Source organism: Penicillium hispanicum (genome assembly GCF_028827665.1).
Source record: "Penicillium hispanicum strain IBT 35686 chromosome Unknown utg000007l_segment0_segment0, whole genome shotgun sequence".
NCBI lineage: Eukaryota > Fungi > Ascomycota > Eurotiomycetes > Eurotiales > Aspergillaceae > Penicillium > Penicillium hispanicum.
Genome location: NW_026623199.1, coordinates 884,575 through 905,117, shown reverse-complemented (window position 1 = coordinate 905,117; position 20,543 = coordinate 884,575). Strand labels below are relative to the sequence as shown.

General features: G+C 53.0%; 8 protein-coding genes across 8 annotated transcripts; 3 read left to right on the top strand and 5 right to left on the bottom strand.

Moving 5' to 3' along the window:
• Window positions 1–666: 666 nt before the first annotated feature.
• On the bottom strand, window positions 667–1,494 carry N7459_008126 (uncharacterized protein; the record flags this gene model as incomplete). Its single annotated transcript, XM_056947294.1, has 3 exons — window positions 667–1,154; window positions 1,230–1,356; window positions 1,429–1,494. 3 exons carry the CDS (start codon window positions 1,492–1,494, stop codon window positions 667–669), a joined length of 681 nt encoding a protein of 226 aa, XP_056796804.1.
• A 1,096-nt stretch (window positions 1,495–2,590) lies between these two features.
• On the top strand, window positions 2,591–7,669 carry N7459_008125 (uncharacterized protein; the record flags this gene model as incomplete). The annotated part of the gene is made up of 2 exons (XM_056947293.1): window positions 2,591–2,655; window positions 2,749–7,669. The coding sequence occupies 2 exons, from the start codon at window positions 2,591–2,593 to the stop codon at window positions 7,667–7,669; spliced, it is 4,986 nt and encodes a 1,661-aa protein (XP_056796803.1).
• Window positions 7,670–9,872: 2,203 nt separating this feature from the next.
• N7459_008124 (uncharacterized protein) lies at window positions 9,873–10,436 on the bottom strand (the record flags this gene model as incomplete). The annotated part of the gene is made up of 1 exon (XM_056947292.1): window positions 9,873–10,436. The coding sequence occupies one exon, from the start codon at window positions 10,434–10,436 to the stop codon at window positions 9,873–9,875; it is 564 nt and encodes a 187-aa protein (XP_056796802.1).
• A 421-nt stretch (window positions 10,437–10,857) lies between these two features.
• On the bottom strand, window positions 10,858–12,368 carry N7459_008123 (putative neutral amino acid permease; the record flags this gene model as incomplete). Its single annotated transcript, XM_056947291.1, has 3 exons — window positions 10,858–11,653; window positions 11,704–12,133; window positions 12,194–12,368. The coding sequence occupies 3 exons, from the start codon at window positions 12,366–12,368 to the stop codon at window positions 10,858–10,860; spliced, it is 1,401 nt and encodes a 466-aa protein (XP_056796801.1).
• Window positions 12,369–13,023: 655 nt separating this feature from the next.
• On the bottom strand, window positions 13,024–14,118 carry N7459_008122 (polysaccharide deacetylase family protein; the record flags this gene model as incomplete). The annotated part of the gene is made up of 4 exons (XM_056947290.1): window positions 13,024–13,141; window positions 13,215–13,619; window positions 13,683–13,959; window positions 14,013–14,118. The coding sequence occupies 4 exons, from the start codon at window positions 14,116–14,118 to the stop codon at window positions 13,024–13,026; spliced, it is 906 nt and encodes a 301-aa protein (XP_056796800.1).
• A 472-nt stretch (window positions 14,119–14,590) lies between these two features.
• N7459_008121 (putative amidase) lies at window positions 14,591–16,305 on the top strand (the record flags this gene model as incomplete). Its single annotated transcript, XM_056947289.1, has 3 exons — window positions 14,591–14,619; window positions 14,686–15,308; window positions 15,356–16,305. 3 exons carry the CDS (start codon window positions 14,591–14,593, stop codon window positions 16,303–16,305), a joined length of 1,602 nt encoding a protein of 533 aa, XP_056796799.1.
• A 162-nt stretch (window positions 16,306–16,467) lies between these two features.
• On the bottom strand, window positions 16,468–17,402 carry N7459_008120 (SDR family NAD(P)-dependent oxidoreductase; the record flags this gene model as incomplete). Its single annotated transcript, XM_056947288.1, has 3 exons — window positions 16,468–16,763; window positions 16,825–17,280; window positions 17,345–17,402. 3 exons carry the CDS (start codon window positions 17,400–17,402, stop codon window positions 16,468–16,470), a joined length of 810 nt encoding a protein of 269 aa, XP_056796798.1.
• A 244-nt stretch (window positions 17,403–17,646) lies between these two features.
• On the top strand, window positions 17,647–20,396 carry N7459_008119 (C2H2-type zinc finger protein; the record flags this gene model as incomplete). Its single annotated transcript, XM_056947287.1, has 6 exons — window positions 17,647–17,758; window positions 17,813–18,229; window positions 18,280–18,558; window positions 18,625–19,621; window positions 19,699–20,114; window positions 20,176–20,396. 6 exons carry the CDS (start codon window positions 17,647–17,649, stop codon window positions 20,394–20,396), a joined length of 2,442 nt encoding a protein of 813 aa, XP_056796797.1.
• Window positions 20,397–20,543: the final 147 nt, after the last annotated feature.

Genomic DNA, 20,543 nt, shown 5'->3' with positions numbered 1-20,543 from the left:
TCGCGTAGCCCGGTGACCGGTGACCTGCGTTGCAGCGAACCCGATTGCGTGCGCGGACCCCCACGACGCAGCCGGCCCAGTTGTAGGAGCTGCGCATGGCGCATCAATTACTTCTCGTGGAGGGAAGAGAAGCTTATGTCGACGGCCCAATCGGCGAGTGCTTGAGTGGCTATTTCGGGTGTTGTAGTTCTCGGCGCGCTACAATGTAGGAGCGGTTCATGTACTTCTTCAAGCACTCTGTGATGGGGCCTTCCCCACATCCCCAAGGCTTGAAAGCACACGGCTCCTGAATAGTTTTGAAGTGGGCTGAACTCGACTGACAACTTTGTTCCTGGCAATTTATACTGGAGGTTGTCCTACTATTCCACGCTTGTCACACCCGATGAGAAATCTAATGCGCTTAATATTCATTCGTCGATAGAAGTTAGATCTCGCTAAACTGGGTTTCACTAAACGCCGATTCTCCGTGAAATGCGCAGACGTGAATGCCGAACAGTCCGAGCCATGCCTGGATGCGCCGTCTATGCTATGCATGGTCGATTGGGATGGGGGAAAAAGAAAAGGAAAAGAAAACAAACACAGAATGGAGGTATGCCGGATGAGGAACATGGCGAGTCAGTAAAGCCCGAAAGTGCCGGTTGCTTTATGTTATGTTCCTCTCCTCGTTCATTCGTCATCCACATCCTCATCGTCGTCATCGTCCTCGTCGCTGCCACTTAAATTGTCCATATCCATATCTTCGTCAGAGTCGCTGCCACCGAACGGGTCGCTGTCAACATCAGACTCGGCCCAGAAGTCCGGGTCTTCCTTTTCGATGTCCTGATACGGGGTGTCGTTGGTCGCGGGCATTCGAAACCCGGGCGGAGCCAACTCGCGTGACTTTTCCACGTTGGACTGCACGATCGAGCGGTACTTGGTTGGGTTGTTGCGGAGCATGACCGCGGCGTCGACATTGGCGGGGGAGGAGACCTCGGCGTCGTCGAGTAGGGAGAGGATGGAGATCAGGACGGATTCAACTCGCTGGGCGGGCGACCAGCGTTCAGCAGCCAGTTCACCGGACATTTCATCGTCACCGGGTGGGTGCAGGATGGAGATGCACAGCTTGCCGTCAGGGTAAATGTTCGGATGGTAGATGGGCTGGGTGAAGCGAAACTCTGACGAGAGAACCCAGGAGTCAGACACCTTGTGTTACGCAGATAAAAGATGCTGAAAAGGCTAGATAAGCTCACCTGGTGGGGAGTAGGGGTAATTCCGGGGAAAGCTCATGGTGGCTTTGAAGTAGCCGCCATAGAACATGGAGTCCTGGTTGAGGACGATCAGTGCGATCTCCCACTTGAAAATGTCGTCATTGTGTAGCTACAGTGGCCCGGTCAGCTCAGCTCCTATCGTCCACTGTTATCGATTCGATTGGAGGTAAGTGTGACCAACTTGTATGTCAACCCATTTCTCATTCGATAGCGCACGGAACTCATTCATCAGGATGCGCTCAGACATGATGAAGTTGAGAGGGTATGCAGAGGAAACGATGGAATAGAAGCGCAGCAACACGAGCGAGAGGATCGTTGGCAACTAGGCCAAAGAAAAGAGCAAGAGAGGGGCGGGGGAGAGGAAGGGAGAAGGGGGGAGGCGGGCGGAGATGATGATGCTGGGGCGTTGAAGTACTTCCGAACCCTACAGTGGTAATAGGGCCGGGTGCATGTACCTACATACAACTTCCGTTGTGGCGACCGCGGCAAAACTTGTGGCGAGCACAAGATAAAGGTTTTTCTTTATGGTATACTTCCCGCACATGATAATACCATTATCTATTCCCCCCAGTCGGACGTTCACTTCTTTATCCAACGTTCACTGATGAATCATAATCTCCGTAATCATACAGCAGCACTAGTGAAGGCCGTTGCTCATGCAAAACCCGATCCGATGACAGTGGGGAACAGCTCTCTCTGCGATAAGCGATCGGCGCTGCATCAAGTCATCTGCTTTGCTGAATGTTCCGTCCTGCACTCACCCGTGCAGGACTCGGAGAGTGAAGGAATTTGAATAATGGGATGCAATCCCAATCTGGAACAATGAGCATTCTACACTATTCTTCCGAGTCAGGTACCAGGCCTATGATTTACTGTAGTCTCACCTCACAAGTGGCTCCAGTGACATCGTTCGTGGCGGCCTATGCCACCCGCCGTTCTCAGGTTCCACCGCCGCTTCTGGTTCTCTCGGAGCCTTTTCGCGCAATCCCTGCATTAATTCCTTCCTCCTATTTCTCCCCCGCTCGTGGTCTCTTGTCTTCCCCTCTTTCTCCTGCGACGAAAAGAGAGTCAGTGTGAGATTCTACAGCCTCGTATCAATTCTCCCTGGGTCCTCGACTCCCCGTCCCCCGACCTCACCTTCCCTTCCGCCTCCGCTTCCACCTGCGCGTCTGCAATGCCAGCCTTGTCCTGCGCACGTTTAGTGGAAGATTGTTGTTAACCCATCAAGGGGCGGTGGTCCTTTTCTCTCGATCGGATTGCCTATTCTTATCTCAGTCACTGCTTGCTTGATTCGCAAGTGTCTGTCGGGAGCTTCTCTCGTTCCGCTACGCTCCCCGCAGACCATGCTTCCGCACTGCGAAGGTCCTGTTTGGGCCATCGATGACCTATCCCGTTGCTTCCAGCGCAAGTGAGTCTGATCCCCGTGGCCGAGTCGATTGCGGACCGGGGTCCTGTCCGACCGTTGCCGACCGTTAGAGTACTGATCGTCAAAATCTGATAGCGTGCTGCAAGTCACGTTGCCGCTCGCGGCATGCAGCCTTTCATTGCTCGTCATCATTCTTCGCCTCGCCCATCGATATGCCGTCTCGCGCAAAGGTGTCGCCTACAAGGTTCTCCCCAACGATGCCGCTGATGACGAATCCCCGAATGGCCCGCGGGAAAGCGAATCCGACCCAATGCTGTTTCAGGCCGTGCAAAGTGAGCAATTGGAGCTCGAGGTCGATCGCCCGCGCGGCGAAATCACAGTCGTGACGCTAGAAGTGGCTGCGCTGATCGGCCAGATCGCTCTCTATGTCTTTGTCCTGTCGACGCACGGTTGGGGACGCCACGGAACCATCCCCACGATGGCTGGTCTGATCTCGTGGGGTTATATACTGTTCTTGGTTTTGGTACGGTTGCTTCTGTCGACTATGGACCTTTTCTCCGCTCCGAGGCTCTGGAACCACACGGCCATCCTGTACAGTTGCCAGTGGCTCTTCAACGTGATGGTATTCCGATCTGCCGTCATTCATCCTCTGTCGAGACGCGCTTTGGTCCTCAGTAGCATCCAGTTCGCTCTAAGCACGTTGCTGTTCATCATCGCCCTGACCACTCGCCGGGGCAACAAACCCGTTCTCATTGAGCGCGAGGATGGATTAGAGCCTCCGCGACACCCTATGGCGAATCTGCTGTCGCTTGCGACCTTTGCATGGCTTGATCCATTGGTCCTGAAGGGTTATCGTCAACCGTTGGAACTTGAGGATGTCTGGAACCTGACTCCGCCTCAAAAGGCCGCTTCGGTTCTGTCAGATTTTCGAAAGAAGCAGATGAAAGGTTCCTTGGCGTGGATGCTCCTTCGGTACTTCGCAGGAACTATTCTGAAGCAAGGTGCATGGACCATCTTCGCTAATCTCTTCGTTTTTGTCCCGAGTCTACTCCTGAAGGCGATCCTCGAATACGTCGAAGACCCTCGCTCGACCACTCCCAACGCCGCTTGGTTATATGCTATCCTCCTCTTCTGTTCTGCCATCGTCCAAGGCGTGGCAGATGGACAGGCCCTTTGGATCGGTCGTAAGATGGGTGTCAAGATTCGCGCAATCATCATTGGTGAGATCTACGCCAAAGCATTGCGACGTAAAGCCGGTGCGTCCATGGACGCTGTTCGCAAAGCTGTAGAGGAGCCAGCGAAGAAGGATCCGAAGCAAAAGAAGAAGCTTTTCTCCTTCGGTCGGAAGAAGAATACCAAGGGGAACGATACCGAGTCCGGTAATAAGCCTGAGTCCGATCTGGAGGATGCTTCCGTACAGGCAAATGTTGGTACGATCATCAACTTGATGGCAATTGATTCCTTCAAAGTTAGCGAAGTCGGTGCATATCTCCATTTTCTCTGGGCCAGTGTCCCGGTCCAGATTATAATGGCTATTACGCTGCTTTACAAAATTATGGGCTTTAGCTCCTTTGCCGGTATCGCGTTGATGGTTTTGATGCTGCCCGTCAATCTGGTCATCGCTCGCCAGTTCAACAAGGTCCAGAACCAGATTCTCAAGGGTACAGATGCCCGTATCCACGCCACCAATGAGGTTCTCCAGAATATTCGCATCATCAAATACTTTGCTTGGGAACAGCGATTCCAGGATATTGTCAATGAAAAACGCAAAGCAGAACTGAAGTCTTTGCGCCGTCGATACATCCTGTGGTCTTGCGCTGCCACGGTCTGGTATGGCACACCGATCTTGATCACGTTTTTGTCATTCTTTTTATACACCGTGGTCGAAAAGAAGCAATTGACACCCTCGATCGCTTTCCCTGCATTGTCAATGTTCTCCCTTTTGCGGGTGCCTTTGGATCAACTCGCGGACATGGTGGCCCACGTTCAGGAGTCAAAGGTCTCCCTGGACCGTGTGGACAAGTATCTGAACGAAGAAGAGACGGGCAAGTACGATCAGCTCCACGAGAGCTCTGTTTCTGATGGGCCCGCCAAAATTGGACTCACGAAGGCTACGCTCACCTGGGGGACCTCGAAGCCACGGATGCAGGAATCGTCTGCCGACACTGGCGCCGACGCATTCCGACTTATCGATGTTAATGTCAACTTCCCTGTCGGCCGTCTTAGCATCATCGCTGGAGCCACTGGCTCCGGCAAGACTTCCTTGCTCATGGCTTTGCTTGGTGAGATGCGGCTCATTGAAGGTCGTGTTCACCTTCCCGGAGGCATGTCCAATCGCGCAGATCTCCCAGTTGATCCCGAGACTGGACTGGTTGAAAGCATTGCGTACTGTGCCCAGGAAGCATGGTTGGTCAACGCTACTGTTAAGGAAAACATTGTCTTCGCATCCCCGTACAACGAGAAGCGCTACCGTGCGGTACTGAAGGCCTGTGCACTGGAACGTGATATTGCTATTCTCGACGCTGGTGACCAGACTCTTGTTGGTGAGAAGGGTATCAGTCTGTCTGGCGGCCAGAAGCAAAGAATCTCTCTTGCCCGTGCCGTCTACAGTAGCGCTCGGCATTTGTTGCTTGATGACTGTCTGTCAGCTGTCGACTCCCATACAGCCAAGCACATTTTCCGTCAAGCACTCACTGGGCCGTTGATGCTGAACCGCACTTGTATCTTGGTGACTCACAATGTTGCTCTGACCGTTCCGCAAGCGGAACATGTTGTGGTTCTTGAAAATGGTAAGGTGAGTGCGCAAGGCCGGCCTGATGACGTTGCTTCTACGGGTGCTCTGGGAGACGAATTCTTCAAATCCCGCCCTGCTTCTCGAGCCAGCTCTCGTGGTCTGTCTCGTGCTCCCTCCGATCATGAGGATGAGACTGCCGATGTCAACGCCACTACGACCAATGGCTCGGCGAACGGAACAGCAGACAAAGCACAAAAGGATGATAAATCCAACCTGAAAGAAAGCAAAGCGACTGGCAGCATCAAATGGTCGACGGTCCTCATGTATCTCCGCTCAATGGGATCATGGTACTACTGGATTGGAGCTGTTGCAGTGTTCTGCTTGCAACAGCTGGGCTCGGTGTCAACCAACATCTGGATTCGACAGTGGGCCAACTCATATCACTCATCGAGTGTCACTTCGGGAAATGACCCTGGTCGCTACGCTGCTGCTGCTCATCTCAAGCCCCCATCATTCAATGTTGGAAGTGTTTCGAAGATGAGTACCTGGGGCCTACCGCAGCTCGGCATCAGCTCTTCTCCCCCGACTGCTGACGTGCAGGTCAATGTGGCTTACTACTTGGGCGTGTATGCACTCTTGGGTTTCTTGTACATCGCCATTTCTCTCACTCGGGAGGCTGTGCTATTCTGGGGCTCGCTCCACGCCTCCTGGAAGATTCACGATCGTTTGCTCAAGGCCGTTATGCATGCCAAGTTCCGGTTCTTCGATTCGACGCCGCTGGGTCAACTTATGAATCGCTTCTCCAAGGATGTCGAATCTGTTGACCAGGAAGTTGCGCCTGTGGCAATTGGCATGCTCCACAGCCTGGCATCGGTGATTATGATCGTTATCCTCATCTCCGTCATTACTCCCGGCTTCTTGATTGCAGGAATCTTTATCACTTTGGTGTACACTGCTCTCGGTGCTGTTTATCTCAACTCATCTCGTGATCTTAAGCGGCTGGAGTCAGTGCAAAGAAGTCCCTTGTACCAGCAATTCGGCGAGACTCTGAACGGTATCGTCACTATTCGTGCCTATGGCGATGGACCGCGTTTCATCGTCGACAACCACCGCCGCATCAACGCTTACAATAGACCTCACATTTACCTATGGGCCAGCAACCGTTGGCTTGCTCTCCGTGTGGACTGGACTGGTGCCTTGGTCTCTTTCTTCTCGGCGACTTTCGTATTGATTAATGTTGGGAAGATCGATGCCGGTGCTGCTGGTTTGTCGCTGACATATGCCGTTACATTCACGGAGAATGTGCTCTGGCTTGTTCGTCTCTACTCTGAAGTCCAGCAGAACATGAACTCGGTTGAGCGAGTGAGAGAGTATCTCGAGGTGGACCAGGAGGCTGCTCCCATCTTACCTGAATCGCGCCCTTCAGCAGGATGGCCCACCGAGGGTGCTGTGGAGTTCTCTGGCTATACCACCCGCTACCGCCCGGACCTCGACCCTGTGCTGAAGGAAGTTACTTTCTCTGTAAAGCCGGGTGAGAAGGTTGGTATCGTTGGTCGCACTGGTGCCGGTAAGAGTTCGCTCGCTCTGGCCCTCTTCCGAGGCTTGGAGGCCGAGAAGGGTCGGATTTTGATTGATGGTGTCGACATTGGTTCCATCGGTTTGCGGGATCTTCGTGAGGCCATCACTATTGTGCCTCAAGACCCTACTTTATTCACAGGCACTATTCGCAGTAACCTCGATCCGTTTGGCCTGTTTAGCGATGAGGAGATCTTCACAGCTATCCGTCGGGTACATTTGATCGGGTCGGGTGGCTCAGGTGCCGCAACCCCCATGACCTCGAGTACTTTGATCGCCAACGAAACCACTGGTGCCAATGGAAACCCGGCGCCTGTCGCGGACAACAAGAACATCTTCCACAACCTGGATAGTCTAGTCTCGGAATCCGGATCCAATCTGTCACAGGGCCAACGGCAACTTCTGTGTCTTGCCCGTGCGCTGCTCAAGAATCCTCGCGTTCTCATGATGGACGAAGCCACTGCCTCTATTGACTACGCTACCGATGCTAAGATCCAAGAGACCCTGCGCGAGCTGCGCGAGAGCACGATCATCACCATTGCGCACCGCCTCCAGACCATCATTGACTATGACAAGGTCCTTGTCCTCGACCACGGCCGAGTCATCGAGTTCGACCATCCCTGGACTCTTATCAACAAGGAGGACGGCCTGTTCCGCAGTATGTGCGACAACAGTGGCAATATGGAGGTTCTTCTGGACGGCGCCAAGCGCGCCTGGGCTCAAAAGCGCCTTGTCGATGACTCCTAAAAATCCGTATCTCGTGTTTTCACGCCTTCCTCTCGGCACCAATCGTACATATCCCCTGCTTGATTCAGGTTGGCGACTGTTAAAAAAGAGTTCCATGTATTTGCATTTTTTCTGTTATGGGCGGTTCTCATTTTTCTGGCCCGGCCATCATCCTTACCTGGCCATTTTTAGCTTATTCTTTCCCATCCACGGCGTCAGACGGGCATGCATTCCTGCTCATTTCGTACAAATCACTTTCCCCGTCGTCATTCTTGTTGATCATCTTTACTCTGACTCCATTTGTGGTCGCGCGACTCTCGTCGGTTGATGGGTCGCTCTGTCCCGTCACAGGGAGAATGTGGGCAATACAGGTGTCTGTAGTGATGATAGACAACAAGGAGTGGTTTAATACATTTGTCCTTATATAGTAGGCCATCTTCTCTACGATCCAAGTATCCTCGACGGCCATATTATACCTATAGAGTTTGGATCGCTTAGAAAGAGTTGGAGTTTGCTTCTGTTACGACCCCGGCCCTCGGTCTCTATGGTTCGACTTACCGTGCGCACCTATATGGGCCGCTGTACCACAACAGGAATCTACACCCCTACAGATACATAGACAAGAAGTGCGGCTACGCTTGCGCGGCCTGGTCCACAAATTTTGGAAAGCCTTATAATTATACATGGCTGCCCGCGCCGTAGATACATAGGAATCCTAAGGCCTACAGTTACCTGGACTCTGATGCACTAGTTATTGTGGGCAGCTTGAGGGCGCTAGTTGATGATATTTCGAGGTTGATAGATACAAAAGGAAGAATGTCTTTTAGTGGTTGTCCAGGGCATCTGAAACGTGTCAGCTAGAAGATGAAGGAAATGGTAAGGAAAGTAGCTGGAGAGATTTGGCGACCAACTAGATGACTAGGTAGTGGCCGTCTTGCAGGTGCTGAGTAATGTCAGTCAGGCCATCCACCCGTGGACCTGATCCATGGATGCGTGCCGGTAGTTGGACATTGTATGGTGTATCTATTTGTTTATCCATATAGACGTTATGCCAACTGGTATAGAGTAAGCTAGCGGTTCGTTTCAACAATTGCTAGTTAATATAGAAGGGAATAGTGGAATGTAAGAACAAAAGAGTATATTCTACAGAAGACCATCTGCTACAAACCCGACATACTAGAGTAGATATCCGACCGAAGAGGAAGACACCTGAACGTAGGCCTGTAGAATATCCCCTGTCTTAAGAGCTCCTTAGCTGCGTGACTTTCTCTACTTTCCCCGCTATACTAGGTGACCATCGTGTCTAGCCGAGCCGATCACCAGCCTCTAGGCATATTGCCTTACGATTGAAAAAGTCCAGGATGACCAATTCAAAAATTGGATTTTGATCTGAGGTGGGCAATATTTATCGTTGAAAGGCAAGAGGGATATCAGACTATTCATTTCGATCATGATGCACAGTATATCGTCAAAACATAAAACATCTGCATGGCCTCAGCATGGCCATAGTAGGCCTCTGAAATTCAGACACCAATCGCATCGACAAGATATCACCCCAGTTAGTTCTCGTCATGTCCTCCATTTCCTGATTCCAATGCTCCGCATTAAGAAGCTGGCAGTTAATCCGGTATAGGGGCGCTGATCAGCTTGGCATTGTTAGATATCCAGACGGGCGGATCATGTCGATCAGCTTAGGAAGATGGCGTGCACAATATCACGTCACTTGTTGCGACGTCGGCTGGCTGGCTAATCGCAGAATCGCAACCTTTAACCCAATTGGCCAGCATAACACTCGGTCGGTGCCTGCTTGGCAGGTTGTTGTATCACTCGAGTAGCTGCCAGAGTGGACCGGCTGGGCGCAGATCACCTAAGAATGCCGACCGGTAGATCCGGCGGGAACACATTTGCCTGGAGGCGTCGCAATTCCCGCCCCCTGGGTAAACGCGGAATACGAATCACGTTCTTTTCCGTACCAAGGGGATCAGCGAGGTATTGCGTCGGGTGAGACATCCGGACGGAGACGGAAGTAATACGGTCCCTGTGCCCAGCGGTGTGCAAGCTTATGCACATGTATTGTCGACTCATGGCATCTTGATCGACCGGCGGTCGCAAGGAGTAGCAAAAAGGAGAAAAGAAAAAAAAAAAAAAAAAAAAAAAAAGAAAAGAAAAGATGAAGGAAATCAAGGCGATCCCACGACAGCGGCCTGCGCGTCGTCCATCTCCCTCAGTGTTTGGCGCGCCAGACACCTCGGACGATGGTCACGACGCAGAGCACCGCGGCGACGACGATCAAGAAGTGCAGCGGCGGGAAGAGACTGGTCGAGGCCCACTCCGGCTCCCACGAGGGCTCTCCATGATTGCCCGACTGGGCGATTCCGTCCCGATCGGGAAGTAACAGAAGCTGTGCACGGGCAGTGTCGATCTCTGCGTCCGAAGTGCCGATTGACTTTGGGTCTTGAGTCTGATCTTGGGTCTGGCGCAGCGACGAGCTGGGCACGAAGCCCGCCTCGCGGAGAGCGGAGAGACGACCAGCGAGTTCCTGCTCGTCAGGGACCGTCTCGGGGAAGTAATAGGGGGTTCGTCTGGTCAGCGGCCTCCGACTCGTATTCACATCCGGATTAGCTGATAGCCGCTCTGACACGTCGCGGGTGAGTTCAGGCTGTTCAGGGGCGGAGGGCACCGGCTCGCGGTTCTGTAGTTGTACGAGCGATGCCGAGGGGATTGCAGCTGCGTTTGCTAGGCTGCTGAGCACCAGCACCAACATCAGGGGCAGCAGAGCGAGGACCATGGCTGAACTGCTTGGAGGGGGTTGCACTGATAACGGGCGGATCGATAAGGCGGAGGTCGATCACATCACTGAACAGGGCGAGGTCAAGTGGCAGCTGGATGGTCGCAGCGGAGGTAATGTCGAGATGTCGAGATGTCAGGGCCGGGGGAAAGAGTCAAGGGGAAGCTGGAGACGAAAGGGAAAAAAGCGCAGTGCAGATAAAAGAGCACTCGGGTTCGGCGCTTCGCAACCGGCGATTCGGGGGGGTTTGGGGCCTTGCGGCCTGAGAACGACGCGCGGAGTTTAGTCTAAATCCCGTCATCGCGCCGCTAGCCTTGGAATGATATGATTTAGCGAGTTCTGACATGATTGGTTCGTGGACCGGCTCACTAGCAAGATACATGTATGTGTAGACAACAAGAAAATATAATTCGATCTACGATCACGTCGAGCCGCTGTTGTCCGCGCATGAGAACGCCGACGAGATCTGCCCGTCTCGATAGGCCTCGTTGATCTGGACAATCACCCCGTACGTGCCACCAACAGTCATGAACAGCCCCAACAACACGAGCAAAATATGCAACAGGTACAGCGCTTGACGCACCATGCCGTCCTTCCAATAATCGGCGTGGCTGTACAGCCAGAGCCACCCCGGAAGGCAGAGGGCCAGCGGCGCAAAGCACAGACTGCCCACGAGGGCGAGCACATAGTTGAAGATGGGTATGGCGCACGCCAAGACGAACGAGATCGCAGCCATGCCAATAGTGCAGCTCAGCCAGGTACCCCAGTGCACGGCAGTGTTGGCCTGCAGGTGTCGTGAGTGACGCAAGATCCGCACGAACAGATACTTGGCTGCGACATGCACATAGAGACAGCCGCTGATGATCAGGCCTGGCAGCGCGATGCCGTAAGCCACACGTTTGACGGTGGTGCCAGCGCTACCTAGCGATGGGGATGCGATCCATTTGCCGCACCATGCATAGATCACCAGACTGAAAGTCAGGTAGGATGCTGTCACCAAACTCATCGACAGATACACGGCTTTCGGGTAGTCCTTGGGCTTACGCATCTCTGAGATGACGGGAAGGAAGGCGGATGTGGCAGCGCTCGACACGAAGATGGTGGCTGCCGCTGAGATGCCAGTGGTGAAGCTGGGATTGCCAATGGCCTTGTATCCCAGATCGAAGTCGCCCGTCTGGGGTGCAGCCGCGGGCCGATCTCGGGTCGTCACACCGATGCTCCCAATCTGTCAGCATCTTCATCACGAACGGCTAGGAGCGAGACTTACACAATGATGAAGACGGCGATATAGACACTGGCAAATCCAATCCAGGTCAGCCAGCCGATATGCGAGAACTTGCGCACGCTCGCACACGCGGCAATGACAACCATGGCAATAAAACTAAACCACACAGTGCACAGGGCATGCAGTGACAGCGCATTGAGGGCAGTGGACACGCCAATAATACCGGAGGCAGCCACGATCACATAGCTGATGGTAAACAAGAGCCCGACCAACTCTTTCAGAAGCGGACCACCAACAACTTGTGCCATGTCAGCAACGGAGTGACAGCCAGGGTAGTCATTGCGGAAGTTGCCCTGGACAATGGCACAGTAGGTGTTGAGAAGGGTCCATCCGATAACGTTCACGGCGCCGGGAAAGGCGCCTAGATCATACATCAAAGACGGGATGGAGAGGACACCAGTTGCGAAGATGACTGCAAAAAGGTTCCAGGTCAGGAGCACGTCCAAACGCCCATCGATCAAGGAAGACTCACTCTTCAAGAAGATAACCCCAGCCCGGATCCAGCTCACGGTGCGAAAGTCGACCTGACCTTCCCCTCTTTTGAAGACTTCGTTTTGGTCTTCCATCTCGGCCTTTTGAGTATCGGACACATAAGGCCCATCCATGAAGCCAGGAGCTTTCTTGATGTCGTGTGAAGCGGTTGACATGATAAACGACCAGTTCAGTGACACACGAGCAGCCTCAAACGTGGATGATGCACAGGAATTCAAGTACGCAACCAGCAGAATATATACCTAGGTACATAGCGCGTGCATGAAACAGACACTTATGTATCCAGTATGCCGAGTTCTTCCAGACATGACCAAGGCCATTTCTAGTTTCCAGTGGTCTGGCGCTACTAGAGCACAGTAATGGGCCAGTAAGAAGTGGATTTTCTCCACTGGCATTCCCCACGATTCAAGCTGTCTGATAAGAAACGTAGATTCCAGTGGAAAGATCGCCTGCAATCCATTGAGCTTCGGAGGTGGTTGGGGTAGGCTCCGGTGGAATGTCCGAACATGGTCAAGCGTCGGGGTATCTTGTTATGGCGCCAATCGTGAGACAGCGCTGGGTGATAGATAGTTCGTACTGGCCGCACTTGGTAGGCTCCTGATAACACTAGACCGGGGGCGATGCAATAAGCGTGGGTAGTTATCACCACAACGGTTGCGCATCGGTGAATTGAGTAGGAGAGTTGGGGTCACCAAGCTCCTCAGTACATACGCGTTGCTCTCGACACTGCGGGTGGATGATATGATAGAAATCGGAGAGGACGCAATGAAATCAGAAGTCGTTTTCTTCGGAAATTAATATTACATTCGATCATTTGTGAAGCATTGCGCCAGCGGGAGCGGGCATGAGGGCGCCTGGCGGAGGAGCATTCTTCTTCTTGAACTCGTCACATACTTGCTCCATCGTCACGAACTCCACACCTTCATGTCTCTTGAAATGCTCGATAAGTCTATCGATTGTCAGCTTGCATGTAGATGATTAGCTTTCGGCACGAGACGTACCGTTCATGCATCAACAGCACATGCGGTCTGCCGGACACATCCGGGTGGATCGTAATCGGGAAGATGAACTCGTCATACTCGCGGTAGAAATAGTCAAAATGGTCACGCCAGATGTCTTCCACGTCGCGTGCATTGACAAAACCATGGCTGTTTGGCGCCTTTTTGATGAACATCATCGGGGGCAGATCGTCAATATACCAGTTGGAAGGAATCTCAACTAGACTGGTCTGGGGACCGTGCTCTAGCGGCTTCATCCAGGTATGCGCCTTCTTGCCGTAGTCGATTTTGGTCCAACTGTCGCCGGTGCGCAAGTAGTATGCCTGGCAGTCTTCGTGGCTCATGCTGTGGTCATACTCGATGCCGTAGTCAAGGAGCAGTTGGGCACCTTCCCGGCTGGTCTCCCACCTGTGCAATACATCACCACGTTTAGCTGGATTTCCCTAGAAGCAGAGACGAAGGCTGTCATACCAGGGCGCCACGCTTCCGCGAGGTGGTTTCCCCGCAAACTCGGTCAGCATGCGATAGGTCTTGTCGAGCACATCGCGTTGCTGCTCGATGCTCATATCGGTCGGGTTCTCGTGCGAGTAGCCATGCAGTCCAATCTCGTGTCCCGCATCCCGAACAGCAGCCATGTCCTCTGGGAAGGTCTCCAGCGAATGGCCGGGGATGAACCAGGTCGTCTTGATATCGTACTTGCTGAAAAGCTTCAAAAGCCGCTGCGTGCCCACCGTTCCCGCCCATACCCCTAGCACCGTTGTGTCAGCCCTTGGACGCGCAGGGTTCATCTTGGCCTCATACCTCGACTGATGTCGTTGGTCGAATCTTCGCCGCCGTACGAGCCGAGCCATCCGGCTACAGCATCGACGTCGACTCCGTATGTGATCAGAACTCGCTTAGGGCCCATTGTGTGCAGGTGTGTGTTGCAATTGACGAGGGAGAAAGAAGGAGGTTCGATTCTGTATGGCTCAACACGGCATGCGGGGGAAACTGATCCACCTTTCTCGGAGCTACCGGAGTCATTGCAGCGCGTATGACAGTCGCTGCTCCAGCAACTGACAGGCCGTTATCACGCAGAATTCATAAAGCGAATTATTCGGCGTTTATCGTGTGCCACATTCATACGGTCATTACCATTTCCCTATCTCAACCTAGTCCAAGACCAGCGAGCTTGAGTGGGTCGGCCATGTTGGAGTCGAGTTGGGGTCAGATAAACGGGTAAAACGGCTTTGGCGCAGCGGAATCGAGTCAGGCTTGCTTGACCGTCGCAACGCCCGGTTGATTCGAACGAACTTCTGGCGACAGAGCTTAGGTGACTCATAAAGACTTCAAGACCCCAAGGGTGGAAGCCGTCAAGTGCTATCGCCGCGACAATCATCATGTCGGTCTTGTTTACGAGCATCTCCAAGTAAGCGAGAGCTGCCGGACGTGTTCTTCGAGCATCAGTCAACTAACCGTCTCGCCTGCTTTGTAGGAACAATCCGGTCAAGCCGGGAGATGCCGAGGCCCTGATTGCACCGCTGGGACTCACGATCGATCCCGCCGAAGCAAGCGACTTCCAAACTCTCCTCGCAGCGGTCCATGACTGTGCTGAGGGTGTCGCTGCGCTGCCCGACTATCAACCGGTCCCCGACCAGACCAAGTATCCGCGCGAGAATGTGCGAAGGCCAAACGAAGATGAGCAGGTCTTCGGCCAGGCCTGGGCACATCGGTTTCTGATCCGAGGAAACCCCGATGGTGGGCCCTTGACAGGCAAAACCGTCAGTCTCAAGGATGTGATTGCGGTCGCCGGCGTGCCTCAGCTGATGGGGAGTGATATCATTCCATCGTGGACACCGACGACCGATGCAACGGTTGTGACTCGATTGTTGGAAGCCGGAGCCGATATTCATGGTACTTCGACGTGCGAAAATCAATGCCACTCCACTTCATCATATACCAGTGCACAGGGTACGGTCGAGAACCCCTTTGCCAGTGGGTATTCTGCTGGTGGGAGTACTTCAGGAGGAGCAGCACTCGTTGTGGCAGGCTTGGTCGATATCTCCATCGGAGGAGACCAGGGCGGAAGCATCCGCCTTCCTGCATCATTCTGCGGATGTAAGTCTGTCTCCAAGGGCTTGCGATACATATCTAACTGCTCGCAGGTGTTGGTCTCAAACCGACTTATGGACGGGTTCCGTTCACCGGCATCAGTAGCGGCGATGCGATGGATGACCATGCAGGGCCGTTGGCTCAGACAACACTTGACATTGCAACATGTCTCGATGTAATAAGTGGCTATGACGGCATCGACGACAGATCAGTGGGGAGCCCAAAGCCAGGCTCAACAAGTTTCGCCTCCAATCTCCAGAAAAGTGACAAGAGACTGGACGGTGTCAAGATTGGTGTCCTGAAAGAAGGTTTTGAGCATGATGTTGTTGACTCTAGCGTGAGAAACTCCGTGATGATTGCCGTGAAAAGATTTCAAGAACTTGGCGCGAGTATCGAAGAGGTGTCTCTCCCCGATCACTTGCATGGGCCTGCTATCTGGACTATTCAGCAGCGCATCGCTGGCGCACAGACTCTGCTAGGACAGAATACGGGTCGGCGCGGTCTTTATACAACAGAAATGGAGCGTGCAAGACTTCCTTGGACCGATGAGGGTTTCCAGAGGGCCTTTCCATCGACGAAAAATGTCATTATCAATGGCCTTTATCTCATGTCCCGGTTCCCCGGTCTCTATGGGAAGACCGCTAATATCGGACGTCAGTTGAGCGACAAGTATCAGTCCCTATTTGAAACATACGATGTGGTGGTGATGCCAACCACCCCGATTGTCGCACCTAGACACGGGAAACGAGGTTTACCTTTGGAGTCCCTCAAGCCTAGTATGGGATTGACGATCAACACCGCCATTTTTGATGTGACAGGACATCCAGCCATGTCTATTCCAATTGGATTTGCACCGGCTAAAGACGATAACCACGTCATGCTGCCAGTCGGCATGCAGATAGTTGGCGGCTTGTGGCAGGAAGAGAAGATCTTGCGAGTTGGCCATGCATGGGAGAGTCGCTTTAACTGGAAGGAAGTGCAGTATACCACCGATCAGAACTAGAGCAATAGCGGGTACCGATAGAAGGCATTTAACATCCTTGCAGAATTGACATATACCCCATTGATTCATCGTCAAAAAGGTCGTGGAAGACCGTACCACAGTATTTACAAAAGCACCTACACAGGTGGCCAGGTACATATAGCAGACGACTGTCCTTGGATTTTATAATGTAACATAACCGCCATCGACCACCATGGCATGGCCTTGGACAAAAGATGCTTGCGTGGAAGAGAGAAATAAGACTGCGTCAGCCACTTCAGCCGGCATTCCCATCCTCTTCATCGGCGCTATTTGTACAGCTGGAGTGATGGCCTCGCGAACCTCAGTCTCCCCCATGACCAGTGGCGTCTCAATGACTCCGGGGCAGACACAGTTGACCCGAATATCGTCTTTCGAATAATCAATTGCATCGGCACGTGTCATGCCAATAATTGCGGATTTGGAAGCACAATATGCCGCTAATTTAGACAGGCAGTCAGACACGCGGAGGTTTACAAGACATCAATAGGAGATACTCACGCGCATCCGGACGACTGACGATACCCAACTGACTGGCAATATTCACCACCGAACCACGTTGCGGAGAACGACAAGGATCATGACTGGGGAGTGGCTTCTGTTTGATCATTTGCCTCAGCTGTGCACGCGATGATAGCCAGCAGCCTCGATAATTGATATTGTTGACGCGGTCGAACTCCTCCAGACTGGTTTCGCCCGATCGCATTGGGCGACCCAGAACCCCGGCACAATTCACACCGTAATCAACACGACCGAAGGCCTTAACGACTTTTTTAATGAAAAAGTCGGCGAATTGATCATCAGCTACGTTCCCAGGATGGACCAGTAGCTGCGTCATAGGGTGGGCTACGGCCACGTCTCGTCGGGTCTGCTCCAGGGTGTTCTCGTTGTAGTCTGTGATGGCAATTCGCTCACAGCCTGCAGCTGCAAATGCTCGGGCAACGGCCGCTCCAATTCCTGGTTCGTGAGCCATGTTAGCAACGCTATATCGATCACGCTGTGGTGTGGTTGAGGTGCATACCGGTTCCACCAGCACCAGTGACCACCGCGACACCGGGGAAAAGAGTTCTGGTCAACATGGTAGGGTGCAGAGACAGCCAGTAATGTCAAGCAAGGTCAAGCCCAAGCTCACGCCCACGGGTTGAATTGTCGCTGCTGCTCTCATCTCGACCGCCAGCGATATGGTAGATAAAAGAGGAGCGCTGATAACGGTGGGGCGCGCGTTGGAGTCACCGCTTGGAGTTGACTTGCATGATTTCCTCCTTTCCTCAGCCACTGCCGAGTCCACATTCCCTCCTCGTCTCCAAATACTCCGAGTCACTAATGTCATCCCCATCACCCCAGCCAAAGGGCCGAGCTGCAAAAGCACGGATCTGTGGTCATTGCGGCCGGGGCTTCCGCCGGACAGAGCATTTGGAGCGCCATGTGCGAACCCGTAAGCATCGTTGGATTCTACCGGGCTGGGATGGAGACTAACCCCTTGCTTTAGATACCAAGGAGAAACCGTTCATCTGCTTCTGTGGGGCGGCCTTTACTAGACGTGATCTATTGAAGCGTCACACGCGAATAGCGCACCAGGATGGCTTGGCTTCGCCTGAATCGCAATCCGCGCCTGTGGCGAACAGCGCTCTCCAACCACCCCACCGTTCTGCGCCTGCAGCTATCTCGCCGCAATATGATGCATCAATCCGTCCGATCGGTTCGATCTCGGGGCATTCACCAGTGCGCCGATGGCCTGCACCCCAGCCGAACCCTGCACCGTATCTCGGATCGGCCCCGACAGGCGCCGCGTTGACTGCAGGGGTACCAGATCCCAATGCTACACCGGATGGACACCCCGGCATGCATGACCCTGCCATGCTTCAAGCTGCCCAATTACTGATCCCCGGGGATTACCAGGCCCCTTGTCAGTCCACCCCAGCTACCAGGAAGTCTGTAAAACTGACATTTTCTTAGCACTTGCTTATCTACCGGAAGATCTCAACCATTTCCAAGAATTTACTCATTTTTTAGACTCTATCGGTCTTCCAGCAGAATGGCTACCAAATGAGAGCGATGCCACTCAGATCCATGAGATCAGCCTAGAAGATGCTCAGAAGACCGCTGCTTCATTGCAGGAGCCGTCGAGATCTCGACGAGTCATTAGAGAAGATTCACGAGGGGATTCTCCTTTTCGATCCTGGCTTCCCTCGGTGCCCCGTGGTGACCAGAGCCTTGGTGCACTTTCTGATTCTGGTATGGCTTGATTGGAGTGGCGTGCAGGCATGAGCCCTTTCCTTCCGCGGAACTGACCTTCTTCAGAACCACCGCAGGCTACCAAGGCGTCGAGATTTAACATTTCTGAAGACCAACGTTTCCGGCTCGCTGCATCTCTCGAGGACTTTCGCAATGTCATACCAGATTTCACACTTCCATCCCGCCATACATTAACACGATATCTTACATCATATTTTGAAGGCTTCCACCCACATATTCCATTCATACATGTCCCGACGTTTCGCTTCAATGAATGTTCACCCGAATTGATTCTGGCTATTATGACTATTGGGGCGCAGTATCGGTTTGAACATCGGAATGCCGAGAGAATCTTCCATGTTTCTAAGGCTGTTCTCCATGAGCGTATGTCCAGGGAGTCTCGCATGGCATCCCAAGGCTACCCCATGCCTCTGGGAGTGCCTCCATTTTCTGAAAACCAGAGTGGAAACACGGGTACATCCAGTACGTCAAGGCAGATGGAAGTCATCCGCTGCCTCCTGGTCCTCATGAGCTATGCCACTTGGGAACGAGCTGGACTCGTACAGGAGGCATTCCAAATCCAAGCGCAACTGGTTCAGCGTCTACGCGAAGTCGGACTCACTGAACCGCAATCTGAACAATATGGTCCATCAATGGATTGGTATGAATGGGCAGACCGTGAGTCTGTTCGGCGCACCAAGCTCATCTCCTTCTGCTTCATACATATCCACAGTGTCGCTTACAACGCCTATCCATCGCTTCGAAGCAGTGAAATACATATGCGGCTGCCTTGCTCAACAAGAGAATGGACGGCCAGTAGTCCCGCCGAGTGGGAAGCTGCTCAGAGGGATCGGGGCCCTCAGCAGCTTTTCTTTCAGGACGCCTTGACCCTGTTACTACAGAAGTCGCGATCGACAGTTCCATTGGTCCCAATTCCTGCACCACTAGGTAATTATATGCTGCTGCACGGATTACTCCAGCGAATCCACATCGTCAGCGAACTGTCATTACCTAATGGGAATCATTCAACTTCTCTCCCAACCGAGGAACTAAACAAAATTGAGTAAGTTTCAACCGTTTTGCGGCACTCGGCTCCGCTCTCCATTGAGATTGTACTGATTCTGACTATCCAACTCAAAGACGAGCTCTACGCTCCTGGACATCCGTCTGGCAACAAGCCCCAGAATCCAGTCTTGACCCACATAATGCCAATGGCCCGATCCCATTCACATCCAGTGCGCTCCTAGGCCTTGCCTACGTCCGACTTTCACTGAATCTGGGACCGCACCGCCGTCTTGAAACGCGCGATCCTATCATCATAGCTTCTGCACTTTGTCGCTCGCCGAAACCGGAAAGAAGCTATCGCCTCATCCCGGCCCTCATATATGCTGCCCACGCGCTGAGTATCCCTGTCCGCTTGGGCATCGATCATATAGCCCGCAGTCAAGCTTTCTTTTGGAGTGTTCGCCATTCGCTCGCTAGCCTGGAGTGCGCAGTGCTGCTCAGCAAATGGCTTTTTACACTTGCCGAAGCGGCTCCGGAACAGGCACTCAGCGGTGAGTACCACGATCGCTCTCCACGCGCATATTTGTTTTCCTTATTGACTCATTAATACAGAAAACGAGAGTCGCATTCTTTCCTGGACGCAGTGCATTGTGGAGGAAGCCTACTCCTCCATTGACCTGACCGACGAATCCGAAGCGCCGTCAAATCTGGAGCCGGCCGCTCTGGGTATGGCCGTTCTCCGGTTATGGGCGAGGCTGTTTCGACGTAATACCCAGTGGCCGTTTATTAATACCTTGGGCGAGAGTTTAGAGCGGTACATGGCCATGATTTGACTAATTTCTATGAAAACCAGCTACGATACTTGTAGATCTGTACATATGGCAATTGAGACCCTTTTACGAGATACTCTAGAGTGGCCTGTGTAGGTGATGAATTGACAATTTAGAACCAGAGATAGCAGTCTAGGAAGCCCGAAATCA